Consider the following 19,456-nt stretch of genomic DNA (forward strand, 5'->3'; position numbering starts at 1 on the left):
TGGCAGTGACAGTAAACCATGCCCAGTGAAGAATGGGAGATATTACAAAGATGACAGTAAATATCTAAATGAGCCTCTGAGGAGAGAAAACAAACCAAACCATGAAATGGTCAGCAGCAGCACCATCAGCATCCAAGGGCAAGGTCTCTAACCTCTCTGCCGGGCTGTCAGGCTCAATAAAACGGACGAGAGGTGGGGAGGACAGGGTTTCAGTAGCAAAGATGCCTCCCTGGAGCTGAAGTCCGAAGCCGTTCAAAGGGTCTCCCCTGAGCACCACCTCTGTCGTCTCCGTGTGGACTATCTGCCCACCAGGACCCACCGTGCTGGAGGCCAACGACACTGAGAGGAGGAAAGAGGCAGAAGTTAGGGCAGCCATAATCACAGGCAGTGCCAAGGGGAGATAAAGGCCTATACCAGCCAACAGCCAGCAAGGTGAGCACAGCATCATGTCCAACCCATCCCCAGCCCACCACCACACTTACATGAGCTCTTGTGCTCCTTCTTCTTCTGCCTCCTCCTCAGCATGGTGGTGCGGGGGCTCATGGGGTGGGAGCTGCGAGGTAGCGTGTTCGAGTTCTGGCAGGGGAAGCCCTGCGCATTCATGGTGGGAGATGAGAAGTTGGCGGCCACCAGAGCTGGGGATATACAGAGCATGTTAAGGATGCAGTGTGCTCACCTAATGAGTGTTCCCTGAACTCCTCTTGGTTTTGAACTACCTCCTTCTCAGCTTCAGGGCTGGGAAACCACAGCTTCAACTATCCGCTGAGCAATGAGGCTCCCTTGCTTGCTTCCCAATTCTGAGATACATCTTGCATCAGTAAGACTGAGCTGGGTGCACTGGAGTTCCACATCCCTACATATCACCAGAGCTACCCTCCTTGGCTCACAGCAACTCAAGTTTTTGCCTCGTCTATATGAAGTGTGGGACTAAAGGATGAGAACAAAGGGTCTGCCCAGCATTCTGCTCTGATTGAAGTTAGCAGCTCTGTGTGTGGGCTGTAGGTACCGATTTTGCACCAGATACTGATTTTGCACCTCAGCAGTGCACCTATGAAGAGAGATCCAACCGACCTTGAAGGAAATAAGTGATGCCTCAGGCTACTGAGTTGGATGTAGAGCAAATGGAGAGGCACAAGACAAATGAACACACGTAAGGATGGGGGCAACACCGTGCACAGGGGTTACATTTGCAATAGTCCTGTCCAGACGTCTGGTTCCAAGTGGGTGTCTTGCAGTGCCCAGGGTGGTGGGTGTGACAGTAGTTGACACAGGGGTCCCAGCAGTGGTGGTGGTCACTCTTCTGCACCTTGACTGATGTCACCCAGGAGAGCAGAAATCACCACAGGCATGGAGAAATGAGAGAAAGAAAAGGTAAGAAGCTGGGAGATTGTAGAGAGGAGACTCACACTGCTTTTGAACAAGTCAAGGAGCAAGCACAAAGTGTCAAACACCAGCAGCAAAAATGCATCCCCATGTAACCTCATGACACTTAATGCAAAGTGGCAGAAATTTACCCATGCCCCTCAAAAAACTCTGTGTCCTGAGCCAACAGCCTGACTAAGCCGTGCTGGCAGCACACAGATGTCATTATCATTTGCAGGCTGCTGTGCGACGTGCAGAAGCTGCCTCCAGCCACAAGTTTCCAACAGAGGCCATCAGCATTATCCAACAGCACTGGGGAAACCTCCATGTGCTGCTTCCCACCTTGTTGCCCTCCCCAGATGAAGCTCAATGCCAAGCGGTGCTTCCAGCACTTCACTTGGCTTCAGCATTTGGGTGCTTAGCAGCTGCTCTTGGCCAGGAATCCATGGCAGGGTGCACATATGGAAAAGAGAGCAGCAGTGGGCCAACTCCAGCTTACCAGAACAAAAGGGATTTTATACACTGCTGCTTAAAGGCAATTACACAAGGCCACCAACACAGGAAGAGCTGCCAGTGCTATGGCAAACAATAAATTAAGATGTGGCACCAACATGGCAGACCCTATTCAAGGCCATACAACTGCTTTAGTTTCCACCCTAAATCCACCCCAGCACATATTAGCAGAGATCTTCTGCAGCATGACATCCACTGCCCAGAAATCCCTTGTCCCAGGGGATGTGGCTTTGTTTTCATCAGGTAGTGATGCCACAAATCCTCTCTGCAGTGGCCAAAACACACCCTCAGGCACAGGTCCTTCCTCTCACTGACGCCCCTTTTGCTCATGGAGAGCGTGGGTTCAATTGTCCTTGCCCAGGAGCACTGGGATTGCTCTCCTGAATCCCTGCACCGTGCTGTCAAGACAGCTCTCAACCTTCCCACCACTGGTGCTTACTAGCAACCACCCTTCCCAAATGAAACCTCCTCTGTGCTCTTCCTGTAGGTGGGAACTCCCCAGCACAGGCTCTACTGAGCTTTCTGAGGGTGCAAACCAGGGAGGACGACTCAGCTCAACCAGAGTGTCCGCCAGAGCGCTCTTCTAAAGATCATCACTTTGTGCCTTTATCAATGAAAATCCATCTTGTGTACATGCAACACAGGTATCAAATCACTTAGTTCAGATTTTCTGGCCGAAACAGCGATTATTTTAAAATCTTTGTTTTACTGACTTTAGCATTTACTCTATCAAGCTCTTAAAACATCCACTTTCAGCTCTGGCATTTCTATTTTGTGAATTCAAAAGCAATCTCAGAGTCAGGAGGCTTTTAAAAACAATCATCAAATGAGTAAATGGAGCTGAATCCAGTCAAAAAAGAGAATTCTTAATAAAATTAAATACTTAGAATATGAGTGACAGAGCTTAAGGGCATATATATAAAACAGTTTAATCCATTCATATCCATTTGTCTTTAAATTCTCAGCCTATAGCTGACACAACAGAAAAAAATGCCTATGAAACTTGGATATCATTGCAGAGGGGAAGAAAATAGGTTTTGGACAATCTGGGGATAAAAACCTACAAGAGCCTTCCCCATACTTCCCATGCTTTTCACCAGCCATCCCAGCACTGCTCCTGGGCACCATCCGCTCCCACTGATCTAGTGAGCATAATCCTCCCACAATCTTTCCAAATGCCCCCGGAGCAGCAGAGAAAGCTAACTCCATTTGACAAATCCTGTGCTTCAGCATTAGACCACAAAGACTGTATTTTTTTCCTGCCCTATGATCTCTCACGTCCTTAAGAGTTTAACCAAAGTGGGGACACTCTGATCTGATGTGTGGAGGTATGGGTAAAAAGCCTCTAGAACACACAGAGCTATCCTTCCACAGATCTTCCTTCTCCTGATGCTGCTGAATGCATACATCCTGAATGGAGATTAAGACCAGGGCACAAATGGAAGAAGTAGAATAGTTCATTTTAACAGCCGTTGAAAAAGGATTATAGCTTTCCATTTTGTCTTGGGCACAAAGGTCAAGTGATCTGTCCCCTTTGTTAAACAGCTTTAATTCTGCACAAATGGGACTGGATGTGTAAGAGATTTATTTCTAGACACGAAGATGTTATTAGATTCTATGTTTTACTGCATCATATTAAAAAAGACAACACAGATAATTTCTTCCTTTCACCAAACCTCCCTAGAAGAGAGTAGAAAAGGAAGTGGGCCCGTAGCTCTTATGCATCAATATTATTAAAATGCACACACACAAAGGAAAGGTGTTGGAAAATGGTTGCAGAAGGGGGTGAGACAGAAACAGCTGAAATACAAGATCTCCAATATGGACAATAAGGGTGGTGAGGCACTGGCACAGGCTGCCCAGAGATGTGGTAGTGCCCCATCTCTGCAGACAGCCAAGGTCAGGCTGGATGGGCTTTGAGCACCTGATGGAGCTGTGAATGTCCCTGTTCACTGCAAGAGAGTTGGACCAGATGGCTTTTAAGGGTCCCATCCAACTCAAAGGATTCCATGATTCTATGACTAACAAAACTGCAGGCAAGAGTTGCAACAAATCTATTAATAGTGAGGCTAATTTCACAAATCTGTATATAGGAGAGCCTGAGTCAGCCCCTTACATGGAAGGAGAAACTAAAGGTAGGCAACAAGGATGCTCACAGAGTGAATTCCTAATGATGTTTGAAATTCACAGGTATTCGATGCTTGATGAGCCAGAATTTGTTTCTAGTATTTCTCTGAGGGGAAAAAAAAAAAACAACACAGCAGCAGTTCTCATTCACAGGCTGGTCCAGAAAATGAACGCTTGTGTTTCAGCTTTGTTTCCTATGGAAGTCCAGTGGAATCCTGTCTAGCTGCTGACACGTCCTTTACAAAGCCTTACTAGGCAAGCAGATGAAAGCTGAGCTTGGAAACACATTTGCCAGCACCAATGCTGCTTCCTCCCTCTCCATTAAAGTCTCTTATCTGAGGTACTAAGAAAGCGGCTTGCACAGCACTCAGCATTGCAAAACTCTGGGATTCCCAACGCCAATTTTCCTATTCAACCACAGATGCTACCTTTTTTTTTCCTATTCACATCCTTGAACATCATCTAATCACGTGCATTTCATCAAAATATATTTTTTTTCCCCTCCACAGATGTCTGCCTTTGGAGTTTATTACCAGCATTCAAAAGCAATGAGAGCCACAGTAGGGACCTCAACCGAGTTTTGAGAGCAACCAACAGCATTTGCATGGACATACCTGTTTCTGGGGGCTTCAAAGGCATCCTGCTTTGGTGAACAGGTAATATCTCCAGCTTGACGTTTTCTGAGGTGGCAGCTAAAAGCTGAGTTGCCTCTAGTAAGGAGCAGTGCTCTGTGCTTGTGCCATCAATGGAGAGAATATGGTCACCAACATGCAGTGCTCCACATCTGCAAAGGAAATAGCAAGAGTCAAAATTCACGTCCTTGTGGTTGCAAGCAGAAATGGACAAATTCCACCTGTTTTGCTTCATCTGAATGTATTTCCACATCTGCTTTTACATTCAGTTTGAACATCAGGTTCAAGCATTGACAAAAATACCAACTCCAATGGTCCAAGTCTACATCAGTGCCTTGGGAAAGATCTTTTATGTTTTCAGTAGTGCACGGTCATAGCCAAACTGGGTGTTCAACCAACAGTAAGCCCTACCTACCTGCTCTAAACAGGATGTTCCACAGCTCCAGGACAGTCAGATCTGAGGTTTTTAAATCACAGCTCAGCTTATATATGCCATGAGCTACATTCATTCACAGTGAAGAGTGTCCACCCATGTTAGGTCAGATATTTTTAGCATGCTTATTGCTACGAACACGTGGACATGGCCAGTTCAAGGCAAGGTGGGGAAGAATGACATATGACCACAAAGGGAACTGAAATGCAGTGAAGGATGGAGAACTGGACCAGTCTGTTCAGTTCCGTACCTGTCCACCACGCTGGCTGGCTTGATCTTATCAATGACAATGACCTGCTTGTTCCGATGCGTGCTTGTTGTCAGTGTGATTCCTAGCGTGGATCCTGGAGTCTTTGCTATTTCAACTAGTAGAGGTCCTGAAGCATTTGTTACAGTGTCTGCAAAACGAGAGAGAAGACTCTTCTCATACAGCCTTTTGCAGTAGCAAAATGTAAAACACAGAAGCAAACAAAGAGATGGCCAGTTCTGCTGACCTGATTGTGCTTGATGGTTTGGACATCCTATAACCTCACAACTCTGCATCACATAGCAAGTTAACAAAGAAGGAAATTCAAGAAGTAAAATTGCTTCTGCACAGAGTATGTATGAGAGTGAAGAGAGATTACAAAATTCACTCATGGAAATCACCCTCTTGCCTCTCGTTTTTAGGTTAAATAACAAGATCAATGAAGAGAATGCTCAAAGTCTGTGCTGCCATCACATCATCCATATTAAAAGAGAAGCACAAAAAGGAAAGATCACAAGGACATCATTGTTTGAGAGTTCTTTCTAAACAAACTCAAAAAGGTCCAAAGGAAAGAGGATCCCATTTCCTGAGGCATTCAGAAGCTTCACATGCTGAAGACCAGCATAAGTTAACACCTCCTGGCTACTCCAGCACCAGCTCTGCAGTATCACTGCATGTTTCTGCCTGAGGGAGCAGGCACAGAGCTTCCTACCACATGCTTTGTTTAGTTTGACTTCCATGAGAGCACTACATGGAAACCCAAACATCAGCTTCAAAGGAAGGGCTGCCAAAGCCCCCTGAGATCCTGATGCCTCCTCAGCCCTTCATTATTCATGGTGAGGCTTTTCTCTTCCAAAGCTCTGCTCCACTAAAAGCACTGATGCTACTTGGCTCCAAAAGCGTGATGCATGGCTCATTCTAGCACTCTGATAAATGGGAGCATTGATGAAGATCCTGAAAACCAAGCTGCAGCCAGGTCATTCCTGAGATTTGTTGAAGATTCTGAGTCTCTGGAGACAGATTTTTGGTTGTGTGGGGGATCAGCCAGGGTATCAATAGACTATGGTCTACTCATAGTGTCCTTTTTCCAGGGGGAGGAAGAAGGAAGGAGCGATAGCGAAGACTAGGCAAGGCTTCAAATGAAACACAATTTACTCTCAGCTGAAAAGGACTACTGGACAGACCTGCAGGCCCTGGCTCAAAGCACAGCTCCAGCTCAATAAAAAAGTGCCCAAAGCACTTGAGTAAAGCCTGCGGAAGGTGCACTGAAGCTTTAATTAGCAAAGGAAGCACCAATAGACCAAGGACCTCCAACAGCATCAGCTACATGTTGGTATGGCAGCCCATGTGCATCCAGCACACATCCTCTGAAAGCGATTCACACACATACGTTTCCTTCAGCCAAAGGGAGGAAGGTAGGAAAACTGGTTGTGGAAACCGAATGCTGGGGTGCTAGACCTCAGTTATGTTTGCAATGAAAATACGTCCCTTCCTTCAGCCCACGGCCCTTCTCAACCCTGCACAGCACGGGCCATCCTGACATCCCTTTAATCTTCATCGCTGGTGCCACAGACAAAGCAACACATTCAAATACATTTTATAGAAGCATCTGATTGAGAAATACCAGCTGAGCCACTAAGGTTTGACTCAAATCAAAGGTCAAGAGCCTGCAATTTAGCAACATTTGTGAGGCTTGATTAACACAGGGCTGTTACACCCAAGCTAATTTAAAACGAAATGCTGAGAGGACAGGGCAGGGCATGCAGTAACCTTCGGGCAGGGAGTCAGTGCACACTGCTGCTTTGGCACCTGCCCCATCAGGCACGTCTGCAACCTCTTCAAGCATCCATGGAAAAGACGCAGCTCTTCTGTGTTCCAAAAGAAAGGCATCTGCTTATTGCCATGTTTATCTGGCATCAGCCAAGGGCCATGTGTCCCAGCCCCCTCGCCTAGAGCTAGTTTTCTAAGTGTAGTGCTCCCTTCTGGCTGCTTGCATTCCCATACTGCTTCCAGTAGCTGTTTTTCCCTTCCCTCATCATTGTCCCTCAGTTGGTAAAGAGAATGTCTGTAGTAATTGTGATCTGGGGACAAAGCACTCATCTCTGATTGCAGTTATTAGCTGTTGCCTGGCAAAATCAGCTGCAAACATTATTAAGCTACAAATACTACATCATCTTGCTTTACGGGGGTGGGGAAAAGCAATCTATGAAGAAACTAGCTAAAAAGGGGCTGTTTTAAACCTTCTTGAGAACTATCCAGTTGTGGCCCACTGTATAGCAGCACAAGAAGAATCACTGCACAGAACCTGACTTTGCTTGTGTTCACTCAACCCTGCCAGCTTTAGGTGGGAGAGTTACTCAAGAAGAAATACCGAGACACTTTAACAGCTATTTTTGCTTCAAGTCTAAGTCTAAAACAATCAGCTTTCTGCAGCATAGGCATCAAGGGACCATACAAACAACAAAAATCCAAAAAGCCCATTACTCATGCACCACTAAGTGTTTGCTTTTATTCAGACTGGAAAGCTCTGTGCTAACTGCTGCTCCCCAGAGAGAACAGCCGTCACTGACCTCTGCTGAACTACTGCAATCAAAATCATTTCCAGAGGTAGAAAACAGAATTTAGGTATTTTTGCCCTGAGAGTGAGTACTCCATCCGTGGAGGTGCTCAAGGCCAGGCTGGATGGGGCCGTGGGCAAGCTGAGCTAGTGGCAACCAGCCCATGGCACGGGATTGGAACTCAAAGATCTTTAGGTTCTCCTCCAACATAAACTGTTCTATGATTTTCTGTTTTCCATAATTTAAGGCTTTCCTCTTTTTCTTGAATGCCAGCCAATCTCTAAAGAGCAGCTGCTCTGTAACATGGCAGAAGCCAGGCAGCACACAGGTAGCTGCAGAGACATTGGGTTTTCCTTCCAGCTCTCCCAGCAGAGCACGTGTCAGTGTGATACATGGCTGCCCTGCTCCTGGCAGCCTCTCCACACAGGGACACAGCTCTAAAATCAGTACGTCCATCTTTGCAGTGTTTGTTGTGAAAGGAAGGGCAGTTTGGGAAAAAGAGGCTGAGAAAGAAACAGAAAGCCTTCAGGAATTGCAGAAGGATTTCCATTAGTCTACAGCATCTCTCCTGCACGTTGCATGGAACAAGTCCTGGCGTTCTCAGCTCTGTTTGCTCAGCAGTGGGAAGGTATTAAACTCCTTTTGACTTGCTTCCTCGCTGGTAAATCAGAAAATAACCTGATCCACTCCTGCTCCTTGCTGGATCTCAGGCTCCCACGTGCTGTGCTGGTTTGTGAGATTTGCAGAAGAGACTCCAAGCTACTCCAGCTTGCAGCTCCAGCGGAGGCAGAAAACCCTCTGGAGACAGAGCTGCAACATCAAATCTGAGCACAAAGCTCACTGAGCTTCCAGAGCCAACACAGCTTCGGACTCAGTGGTAACCTAAAACTCATTAACTACGCTCCCTGCAGTAACAGCTGTGTGTCACAAAGCCAGCTCAAAATGACTTTATAGTAGCTAATAATAAACTCTTTCCCAGAGCGTGAATCTGAAAATCAAATGGAAAAAATATATATAATGCCCTCAAACTTGGTATCCACTGTGTAGATAGATCATTTTTAGAAATAGCCATCCTCTGCCCTCCAGTAAGTTCTGTCTTCTCCAGGGTCAGTCAGTTGGACGGCCCTCATTTATTTCAGAAGCAGATCTGAACTGAAAGTTCTAAGAAAAGAAACAGCTCTAGAATTAAACAGGGTCAAAATTCAGAAGCCAAGCCACAGCAATCCAATGCCTGCTCACAGCTCATTGCCCTGCACACATCTAATATCGGTATTTTCAGTGCTGGCAGAGCGCCGACATTCCAGCCCACTTCAATTCCAACTTCTCCTACATTAGAAACTCCTTTTTTCCTCCTCTTCTAAAATCAGTCAACATTCCCACTGGGACACGTCATCAGATAAGGGCATTTCAAATACCTTCAGCTAAGGCAGCTTTGAACTCGACTCCCTACTCCCACATAGACAGCAACTTTTCCACTGAAATCAAGTGACCCCACAGTTGACTCTAGCCCCACATACCCTGCAGGCAGTCAGAGCAAATGCCACCCCAGTAATCCCAGCCTTACCCATGATGGTCACATCATACTCGATCTGGAAGAGTGCCTCCTGGCTGCACTGCCTCAGGATGTTGAGGGCGTCAGCGTGGGTCACACTGTGCAGAGGGATCCCATCAACGCTCAGCAGCCTGTCCCCGATTTTCAAGGACCCTTCTCTACAGGAAACCACAGGCAAAAGTTACGTTTTTTTTTGTTTTTGTTTTTTTTTGCATTTATGTATTTATATACGTGTGAGTGTGTGTGTGTGTGTGTGTATATATAATGACAATTAATTTGATCCTGAGGAGTTGATAGCTTGGGTTATTTATAGTGTCAGGCCCACCACGTTAAATTAGGCTGCTTCTGGCTTTCTAACATAGCATCAGCTCTTCATCTGCACAGGGTTAATTAAGTGGCTGCCTGTGGAAGAGGAGCCTCTGATGTTTCCAAAGATAGGTCACCCTATGAGCACCAGATCCATTCTCCCCTGCACACCAAGGTTTCCATTCCACCTCTGCAGGACCAACACAAAAGGCCTTGGGGAGAACCAAGCAAGGAGGACGAGAAGGATGTTTGTCCAAAAGTGCAGTGAAAGCTGCTAGTCTGTTCTGTGACAGCAAATGCTGGAGGTGCAGTACCTGTCTGCTGGGCCACCCGGCCTCACATAGGTGAGGACAAGCGGTCTGGACTTGTGCCAGTCTTCATGGGCTCCCCCTGTAAGCAAACCAGGAAAGCTGTAAGTCACTGGAGGTTTGAGACTCTGAATGAGAGTGCTGAGAAAGTAGAGACATTTATCATATAACAGCTGACACAGCTCGAAAGCAAAGAGTGCCCTACATTAGGAAGCCAGCAGGCCTTCAAGGCTGCACAAGCTGCTCTCTGGGGCACACTTTTGCTTCTCGTCTGTGGTGTGACATTCACCTTCTTTCTTTTCTTTTCCTGATTCCCAAATCATCTCTGCCAGTGTTTGTACCCCATTCATTTCTCAGCAGAGAAGCCACTAACCTCTGAGCACAAAGCCAAAGCTGTTGCCTTCCTTGTAGAGGGACACCTCAATGGTCTTGGGAATAATGCCAGCACTGCTTTCTGGCACTAAAGGAAGAGAGAACAACTTGGTTACCCCCAGACAAACCTTTTCCATGCCTCTCTGCAAGATAATAACAAAACTCAGCCAAATATCACTAAAATAAAAATCCATCCCTTATTGTATCTTCCCCGTTTAGAGGCACAAAACCCAATCTAGACAGTCTAAATCTTTGCTAGAGCCAACCACCATGGTCAGGGATGATTTGACCAGCTCAGCGTTGTGTGTTTTCTCTCAAGTCTGTCTTGGCTAATACTCTGACATTCAAGTAAAACCCTCCCGTTTATCAACCAGCTTTAATGTGTTCAGCATTACTCAAAGCCCAGAAGCTTATGCCACGGATGGAAACTTACTTGAAAAAAAACAACAAACAGAAGCAGTGTAAGGAGTCGAGCCACCGGTTGACCTTAAAGAAAATGAAAATCCCAAATCCTCAGTGCAAAAGGTTGAGGGTTTTTTTCCCTTCCCTCCTACATTTTGACTTTAAAAAAAGATTAAGTGAATCCTTTAAACTGATCCTAGGGGCAATTCAGTAATTTTATATTAAATACACAGTACTATTTAATGTACAAAAGTAAAGAGAAAAAGAAAGAAAACTGTTTCTGCCTCTTGCCATCTGCTGCTATTTAATGATTTATTAAAGTACTGCTGTGAATATGAGACAATTTTCCAATCTTCTCCATCCAAAATGGTGCACGGCATTTTAGCCTCATCTACTCCAAAAAGATCAATTCACAGTCTTCAAACAGCTGCAACAAACGGCCACAGGGATGACCAGAGAAGCAGGAGGCACTCAGGCACATCCACACCAGCCCTTCCCCTGGCTCAGAAGGGGTTTTGGAAGCCAGTCTCCCTTCCATGCTCAGTGATCAAGTTGGTCCTCGCTGCCAAGCACCCCAAGGGCTTGGGACCTGCCCCATTTAGGGTTAAACTCACCCCAAAGATGCACAGCTGAGGCATGGTACCCACGTGCAGACAGGCAACCCTGGGGACCAGGCTGCAGCAAGGCCAAATATATTCCCAGATCAGAGCCCTGCACAGCTGCTCTGCTCCTGCACTGAGTGCTGACAGGGATGCAGCCTAGATATACTTCAAAAGGGAAAAGCTTGGGGCACAAGAGAGCTCTCATACCAAGAGAAGGGCATAAAGCATCCACAAACAAGTTAGGAAACGGTCCAATTTCTGTCCTAAGCATCCAAGCATGAAGTTCTGCAGCAGTCTTTCATAAGAACAGTGGGAGCAGAGAAACCTCAGCTAGAATTAATGCAGGGCTTGGTTTATTCATGAAAGAGATGATATGACACAGTGGCCTGAAAACTAGACTTAGACTTGGTCTCTTCCAAAGCAGGAAATTATAAAGTGGGGAGAAAAATGGAAACCCACGCACACAAGCTATTGAATTGCACTACATTTCTGCTTTTTGCCTGGGGAGAAAGAAGCGAGTGCACACAGCAACAGGAAACCCTCACCACAGATAAAAGCACACGAGCAACCAACAATGAACTGGAGCCAGGCAACAGCGGACAATTCCTTGTATTTTGCAGTGTCTCTTTGTTTGGATTAGTCATAAACAGCATCAATAATCCCATCTGAGAAAAGTCCCTATTTCAGTGTGTTCTTCCTGCTCAATCAGAACGGAGACATTTTGCCTCACTGCTATTGATTGAGCTATGCGGTATTGGCACTGCTCCTCAGCTGGAAGGACAGCTGATCAGATTCCTAATAGCCAGGCTCACAGCTAAGCAGAAAGTTTAAGAGTTGTCATCTCCAGCAAGTGTGAGATCATGGAAAACTTGAACTGTGGGGTTTGGGTGTTGGGTTTGCTGGATGTCATTTATATATTCTGAATTTTTTAGATAAATGCAGAAACCACAGCAGAGCTGTAAAGTGTAAGACAGGTTCATATCTGGGGTGAAACGCTTAGATTTCATTAGTTTTGTTTTTCCCTTTCTGTTTTTTCTACTACTTCTGCCCAATCATTCTCTATTTGACCCTCTGAATAACAGTAATAACCAGGGAGATCATTTTCACAAAGAAAAGATTGTGATGAGAAGGTGAACTGAGGCATTTGTTTGTTATAATCAGAACAAACAAATCAGTGCAAAAGCAGACTGTCCCACAGCATGACACAAGCCCTGTTATGACACCCAGGCTTGCCAGCCTCTGCCCGAGGCCCCAAGGACTAGCTAGAAGGCAGATTGCTTCAGCTTCCATCTCATCTGAAAACGCCAAACATTTCAAAGCATCTTGAGCAATAACAGCACTTTCTGCCATTCAGAAAAGAGTATCTGGCAATATATACTTAGAGCTGAATAAAACCTCCTGTAACCACATTCCAAAAGGGAAAAAAAAAAGACAGAAAAGCTGAAGTAGCATCAGGAGGCAGATTGGCCTGTGCTACCAAGTCACTCTGAGGCAAGACAGATCTAATCAGCCATCTCCTGCCGGTGTGCATGAGCAGGCACCCACTGTGCTGGAAAAAGCACTCTGCTCCAACCCCACACAGCGCGGCCGCATCCAGCGAGTGCACAAAGGCAGAACAGCACCATGCCTCCAGGTCCTGCTTTGTCCACGGTGACCCAAGCACGAGCCAGCCCATCTGCACCCCAGGTCAAAGCGTGGCTAATGGAAGAGAGCAGGGCTGTCACGGTACCCACCGGCTGGAGGAAGTTCATACTCGACTTCCAGCACCACCCTTTCACCCACGTTTTTCAGCAGGCTTATGATCTCGTCGTGCCGCAGCTTGGTCAAGTTGATGCCATTCACCGACTTGATGTAATCCCCAACATTCAGCTGGTCACTTCTGTGAATGAGGAGGGAGAAAGCAGGGGTAGCACAAAGCCTCCACCATAACCAGGCTGGCAGTGCGTGGCAGCCTTTGAAAACCATGAGATTTTGTGAACAAGGCACCAGGCAGGGCTGATCTTAGCTGTGTGATTGCACGAGCCTGTTCTCAGAGAGGAATGCTAAAATTGAAGCCATCTATCTTTCCTAGTGGCAAATGTTCAGATCTGTACATACAGTAACAATTGCCACATGCACTTTCACAACCTTCTCTTTTTGTTGCTCGATTCCCATTCACGTAGAGCAATCACTCAAAGAGAAGTGTACCAAGAGCTGTCTGAAATAAAATTCAACAGAAGAAAAGAAAACATCTTGCTTTTTGCCTGTTTTCTACAAAATTGTTCAATTACTCCCTCCCTTTCTCTGCTTCTTGGAGCCTTTCTTCTCTCATTCCTTTCCTGAGCCAGTAACATTACTTATACACTCAGTATTCAGAACAGATACAATATTAAACCACTTAGCTTGATCAAGATGTATTGTACCATGCAGCTCTCCTGACAAGGCTGCCTAATTTCACAGAATCCTAAATATCCCTACACAAAAATTCAGAGCATAATTGCACAGAACATGGGAAACAGCTTAAAATAGAAGGCAGTTGACTTACTGAAGCAACAACTTTGCATTGAGGCACTTGGGGAAAAAAAAAAGAAAAAAAAAAAAGCTTTGTGCTAATTATTTTAATTATAACTATATTTGCAGAACATGGAACTACTCTTCCCAGCTTTCCTGTGCCCTCTGTGCTCTATTTCCATCTCTCACCTCGCTGCCAGTCCTCCTGGCCTCAGGTTGGAGACCCTTGGTTTCCCATCTTTGTCCGTGCCACCCGAGATGGTCAACCCAAGGGTGCTTCCTTCCTTCTTGATCAGCTCCACAATGGTGACCCCTCTGAACTCCTCTGAAACATCAGGAATAAAGGCAAACTCCTCAGTATAAGGCATATCCCTCCCAGTCCTAACGACATCCTTATCCTACAGGTGGTGGGAGAGCAGAGCTGCAATTATTTATACAATTCATAGAATCATAGAATAATTTGAGTTGGAAAGGACACATAAAGGCCATCTGGTCCAAACTCCCTGCAATGAACAGGGACACCCACAGCTTCATCAGGTGCTTAGAGCCCATCCAGCCTGATGTTGAGAGTCTCCAAGGATGGCATTCACCACCTCTCTGGGCAATCTGTGCCAGTACCAGTTAGCAGGAAGAGAAAGCTGTACTTTCTTTGAAGTGATGTTGTGATGCAGGTGTGTGCTGGTAGGCCCGTATGAAAAGCATGGCATGCAGGTCTGGAGGCAAGAGCAAGCAGGGCAAGGCAGGGTAGTGAGGGCTTGTGAGAGAACGAATTCATTGTGTTTCCAGAGTGGTGGCATCTAAATCCAGGGAGATTACCTCCAGAACTATGTTTTTTAGGGACCAGGGCAGGTGTTTGGAGGGCTGCATGGCAGGCTCACATTCAGCAGGTGGAAGGATGTTGTGGACCTGCAGTAGCTGCCTGCATGAACAGAACAAGGGAGAACTTAAATGTGGTGATTTTAAAAAGCCTGAGATGTCAATGTAGTCATGAGGTAAAGAACGTGAAGTGGAAAGGTGGGATCTTGCCAGCAGGAGGGAAAGGAGGAAAAGGCATGATCTCATTCATCCACAGCAGTTTCCCCACACATTTGCAGCTGGTCTAAGTAAGACTTCTTCAGTAATAAACACCTTCTCTACAGCTGCAGCTGAAGCCACGAAACACATTTAAAACATAACTGGTTCAACACAAGCAAGCCCCAGTGCATTTTGCAGGGTCAGGCTTAGGGGATGCACATCCCACACCTGCTGAACCAGTACTGCTCCTCCATTTTGCCTTCCTACAGTCCAACAAGACACTCTTGTTCATCGAATACCTATGAGCCAAGCCTGACCTGATGCCAACTTCGATCTCATTACAGCTCGCCAGCACTTGCCCAAGGAGAGACCAAGAGTTCAGCTGACTCAGCGAAGGGCAGCTCTGTCTTCATCCACACGACAGCATTCACACTCTGCTCAGAGGATCAGCCCTGGGACAAATCGGATGACTTTCATGCTTTGCCAGACTCCTCTAAAGCAGCTTTTGAAAAATTTGTCTACATCATGATCCGTCCACCTCCACTCTCTCTGAGTGCTGAAATCCCCCACTGTTTTACAGTGTCCCTCATGCAGGGCAACTTTCTCCAAAACCATTCAGGGGAAGGTGGCGATGGGTGCTGGCAGTGAGAGTAGTCCCATGCCTGTGGACTGAAATTTACACTGCAAACGATCCAAGTCCTGCAAGACTTAAATGAGATGCTCTGCTTGGAGAGGGAATATTTGAAATATCTTTCATGCTATGATTTCCAGACCAAGGCAGGCTGCCTTAAATGACATACTGTCATAGCACACCTGTGGTCATGGGGGGCTTTCCTTCTCTGTTTCTCTTTCACTGGGAGAGCACACAGTGTTATTAGGCACCATAGTACCTCATCACTAGCATTCTGCTCCTCATGTAATGCCATCATGACTCTATCAATTGCACTTCGCTACATCCTTCCATGCTCTACCTGCTTGGTGAAGCACTTCCAAGAATAACCCATGCACCTGATTAACACAAGTGGAGGACATCTTTGCAATCTGGCAACAATCTGGAAGGCATTCAGGCACTGCTTGGTCCCTATTTAACATGGCAACAGCAGCTTGTTGAGAAACATCAGGTCCGTAATTCTCCTGCTCTTTAATCTCAAGCAGTTTTGGTCCCTTGCCATCTCAGTAACTTACTCCTCAATACAGTGACTCAGGAACTCAGGGGCTGCCAGAAACTTTGTGGGGGCTCCCGACCATGCTGGAAGGAATGCCATCCAGCACTATCCTGCACATTTCCTCTCAACTACAGACACAACTAATCTGCACAGATGGTGCCGAAAGGAGAGATCATTAGCTCTTCAGTAGGGTTTAACTTTGATCCTTGATAAGTGTTTAAAAATGAGAACTCCAAGAGCACAATTACCCATTATTGTAGGTTTGAGGAGGTATTACTGCTCTGAAAAAGAGGCAAGTTCCTGAGATCAGTCTATCAAGATAAGCAATACAGCACGTTGGTCAGTGCCTTTATAAACCTACTGCCACTATCAGAGGCACACACAGACATGGAAGTGAGCTGGTTAAGCAGGACCTGGTCCTTCAAGCCATGGCCTTTAAACATCTGATGAGAATAGTCTTGGATTTCTCCTATTAGCATGGGTACATGGATTTTGCTGTTCAAACAATTAAAGGGCTCTGTTCCCTCCCCAGGCTCTACAACACACAAAGCCAAATCTGTGATTGGGTGTTTAATGGTCAGAAGTTAAAATCTTGCCCCGGGCTTCATTAGGAAGGTGACAAGTTGTCTAGAGCAGCCCTTCCAATACTGCTGGCACAGCAGCCCAGCACCCACAGCAACGATATGTTGGAGCAGGAGCCAAGCCCTTTACCTGGGATGCTTTGCCTCCTGGAGACCAGGGCTGAGTCCATCCCGCCGGAGTCCTTGCTCCCCTTCGAGTAAGGGCCATCATCTGGAAGCAGGGCAAACAAAAAAACTGAAATTAGTGCCCAAAGCAACACACAACAGCAAAGTCAGATCACTGCAAAAAAGTTTGTCCATGTTATCATTGGAATTGGGATCATAACCCCATCACAGAGTGTAGATGAGAAAAACCATTACCGGCCCTGGCTTCAAACTGCATTGTACAGACTATCCTGCATTTTAGAGAGGGAGGGGAAGAAACGTGGTGGCAGTGGTGCAATAGCATTATCTGATTTATTCCTCTGGGAGATAATCCATTAGGAGAGAAGAAAATTCCTTTGCTCCTGTAATTATGTGGCACAGCTGAGGACAGGGAGAGCTGTCGCATTCATCTCACAAGTTTTAAGCCTGTCATTATGCTTGAGAAGAAACTTAGAGTTTTTGGAAATGGAGTTATACATCAGGACGCTAACAGGCCACTAAATCACTATACTTGGATGAAATTGCCTATTCTTATAGATGCCATTATTTCAAAGTCACATTTTCCTGCTGCTGTACAGCCTCTGTACAGTATAGAGAGCACCCTCTTTTAAGTGACTTAAAAAAAAAAAAAAAGAAAGAGAAAATAGTATTATGCACTCTAAAAGCACTATGCATCAAATTTGAAATTTAAATGTAAAGTATTTAAATATTTTTGTATTCTCCTATTGGAAGACAGAGGTTACTTGCAACAAAGAGAGCATCCTTCTACACATTTCACTGGCATCTAGCTGAAGAGTCTGTTTGCTGGCGTTTCCTAAAAAGCTGGAGCTTTGTCCATCAGTTGTTTCCAGTGACTGTGCAGTATCAAATAACTCCCACTATGAGTGACCGCATTCTTGGATTGCCCTTCCCAATCCTTCAGCAGCTGTGAAGGCAACTTCTAAGCTGCCCATGACGGCATAAATACAGGTTACTGAAAACCCCATCCACATACTCCTATCCACAGCCCTCCAGTAACTTGTATTTAAGTTACAGAAGAGTTTGGGTCTCTATGTATGAAGGGAACAAAAAACACAGCCTCATTCAAGACAGTGGTCTGTACACTGTGTAATTAAAACTGATGTTCAGTTTGCTGGCAGCCCACTTTCCCCACAAACAGAAAAATGCTAGTATAAATTGAATCGTGCGGGTTACATTTAAATGCAGAGAGTTGGATTCTACTCAAGGGCTTGAACACTTTTAAAAAGTAAAACTAAACAAGTTTCCACCTAAAGTAATTTCCAAAAATGCAAAGCACATATATATACATATTAGTTTTAATTCTTGATGCTCAGCTGAAGTAACTTCACAAGTTGAACAAAACTCAGTGAAACAATTTAGTTGACCCAAATCTACATTTTCAAGCATTAAAAGTTTCAGCTGAAAAATATTCACCCTTCACTTCTTCAACCTGTTTTGCAGCCTATAGAGGGATAACATAGGTACTCAATCTTGGACTCCTCTCCTACATCAGCTTTTCCATCACTATTAAACCAAGAATTTCTAATAAAGAAAGAATTAGCACTTGGCAGTAGACCATCACCAAATCATGCCAAGTCTCTGCTGCCAAAGCACAATGAACCTTGGTACCCAAGCATTCAGGACTGCTGTGAAACGGGAATAAAGCTCAGCTTTCTGAAAGGAGGAAAAATCAAGCATTCTGACCATGGAGATCTCATAGCATTACTCAGTGACACCTATGGCTATTACAGCAAGTACCAAGTCAAGCCATTGATTTCAGGTACGTGCTGGTACAGCCTGGCATCAACTTTCAAGCAGAAGATTCAAATTGCATTTTTAATGGCAGTGGTCTCTTGGGTGACGTGGAAGTCAGGGACAAGGTTAATCCAGGCTTAAAGACTATGGAAAAGTTTAATGTACTTGGGATAGTTAAGTTCCAGCACCTAATTTTTTGAAAGCAAAGCCAAGCCACCTGCCATTTCTCCTTCAGCAAAGTTCCAGAACTTTGGTTGTCTATCCATACTGGCCACATCCATCTTAATTTTTCCAGCAAGCTTTCCCTACATCCAGCCTTACTCTCTCTCTACCATCCTACCTCTTGCACACCTGCAGGCAGAAGACAAGGACACTTCGGGAGCACAAAGCAGGCATTTCCAAGGGGAGCATCAGGGCAATGCTGGTCCAGCAGTTCCCGATCCATATCGGTCAGCCCAGCAGTCATAACCTCCTTTCATTGCTTTCTCAGATGGAGGAGGCGTTGGAGGAGGAATCTCAAAATGGTAGCCCAAGAGATCAGCATGAGATTTCTTTCTCAGCACTGGAAGGTGAGCCTGCAGATGCACTTGCAAAATTCACTAGGATGTACTACAGGGAGCCCGAGGCAACAGCCTGCCTTTGGTCACACAGGACACTAAGGATGACGAGGACCACCCCAGCATGCAGCTACTTTCCATTCAAGAGCATCACTGCCAACTTTACCCAGGTAACGTGCTTAAGGCAATGCTCTTCTGCAAGTAAGAACTCAGAGCTCCCAGGGAGCCACAGAAGATGATCTGAAGCCAACTCCATAATCTGCTGGCAAAGCAAAGCAGCCAACCATCTGCTTCCCATCAACACACCGCCCTGGACCAGACAGCCACCAGCACTC

The 19,456-nt window shown here is 45.7% G+C and overlaps 1 protein-coding gene across 3 annotated transcripts in view; it reads right to left on the reverse strand.

The window, feature by feature from the left end:
• GRIP2 (glutamate receptor interacting protein 2) overlaps nt 1-19,456 on the reverse strand; it is a 216,085-nt gene that overhangs the window by 31,372 nt on the left and 165,257 nt on the right. For all 3 annotated transcript variants that reach the window (XR_014886302.1, XM_085235675.1, XM_031555581.2), the window contains exons 2-12: nt 16,796-16,876; nt 14,094-14,229; nt 13,148-13,293; nt 10,412-10,498; nt 10,045-10,120; nt 9,437-9,582; nt 5,318-5,465; nt 4,617-4,786; nt 1,186-1,311; nt 483-635; nt 153-339 (exon numbers count right to left, since the gene is read on the reverse strand). Coding sequence is in view for 2 of the 3 variants with exons in the window: in XM_085235675.1 (XP_085091801.1) it covers nt 153-339; nt 483-635; nt 1,186-1,311; nt 4,617-4,786; nt 5,318-5,465; nt 9,437-9,582; nt 10,045-10,120; nt 10,412-10,498; nt 13,148-13,293; nt 14,094-14,229; nt 16,796-16,876 (1,456 nt within the window). In the remaining variant the exon portion in view is untranslated. The remainder of the gene's footprint in view (nt 1-152; nt 340-482; nt 636-1,185; nt 1,312-4,616; nt 4,787-5,317; nt 5,466-9,436; nt 9,583-10,044; nt 10,121-10,411; nt 10,499-13,147; nt 13,294-14,093; nt 14,230-16,795; nt 16,877-19,456) is intronic.

This window comes from Meleagris gallopavo, chromosome 14, assembly GCF_905368555.1.
Source record: "Meleagris gallopavo chromosome 14, MGAL_WU_HG_1.1, whole genome shotgun sequence".
Classification (NCBI taxonomy): domain Eukaryota; kingdom Metazoa; phylum Chordata; class Aves; order Galliformes; family Phasianidae; genus Meleagris; species Meleagris gallopavo.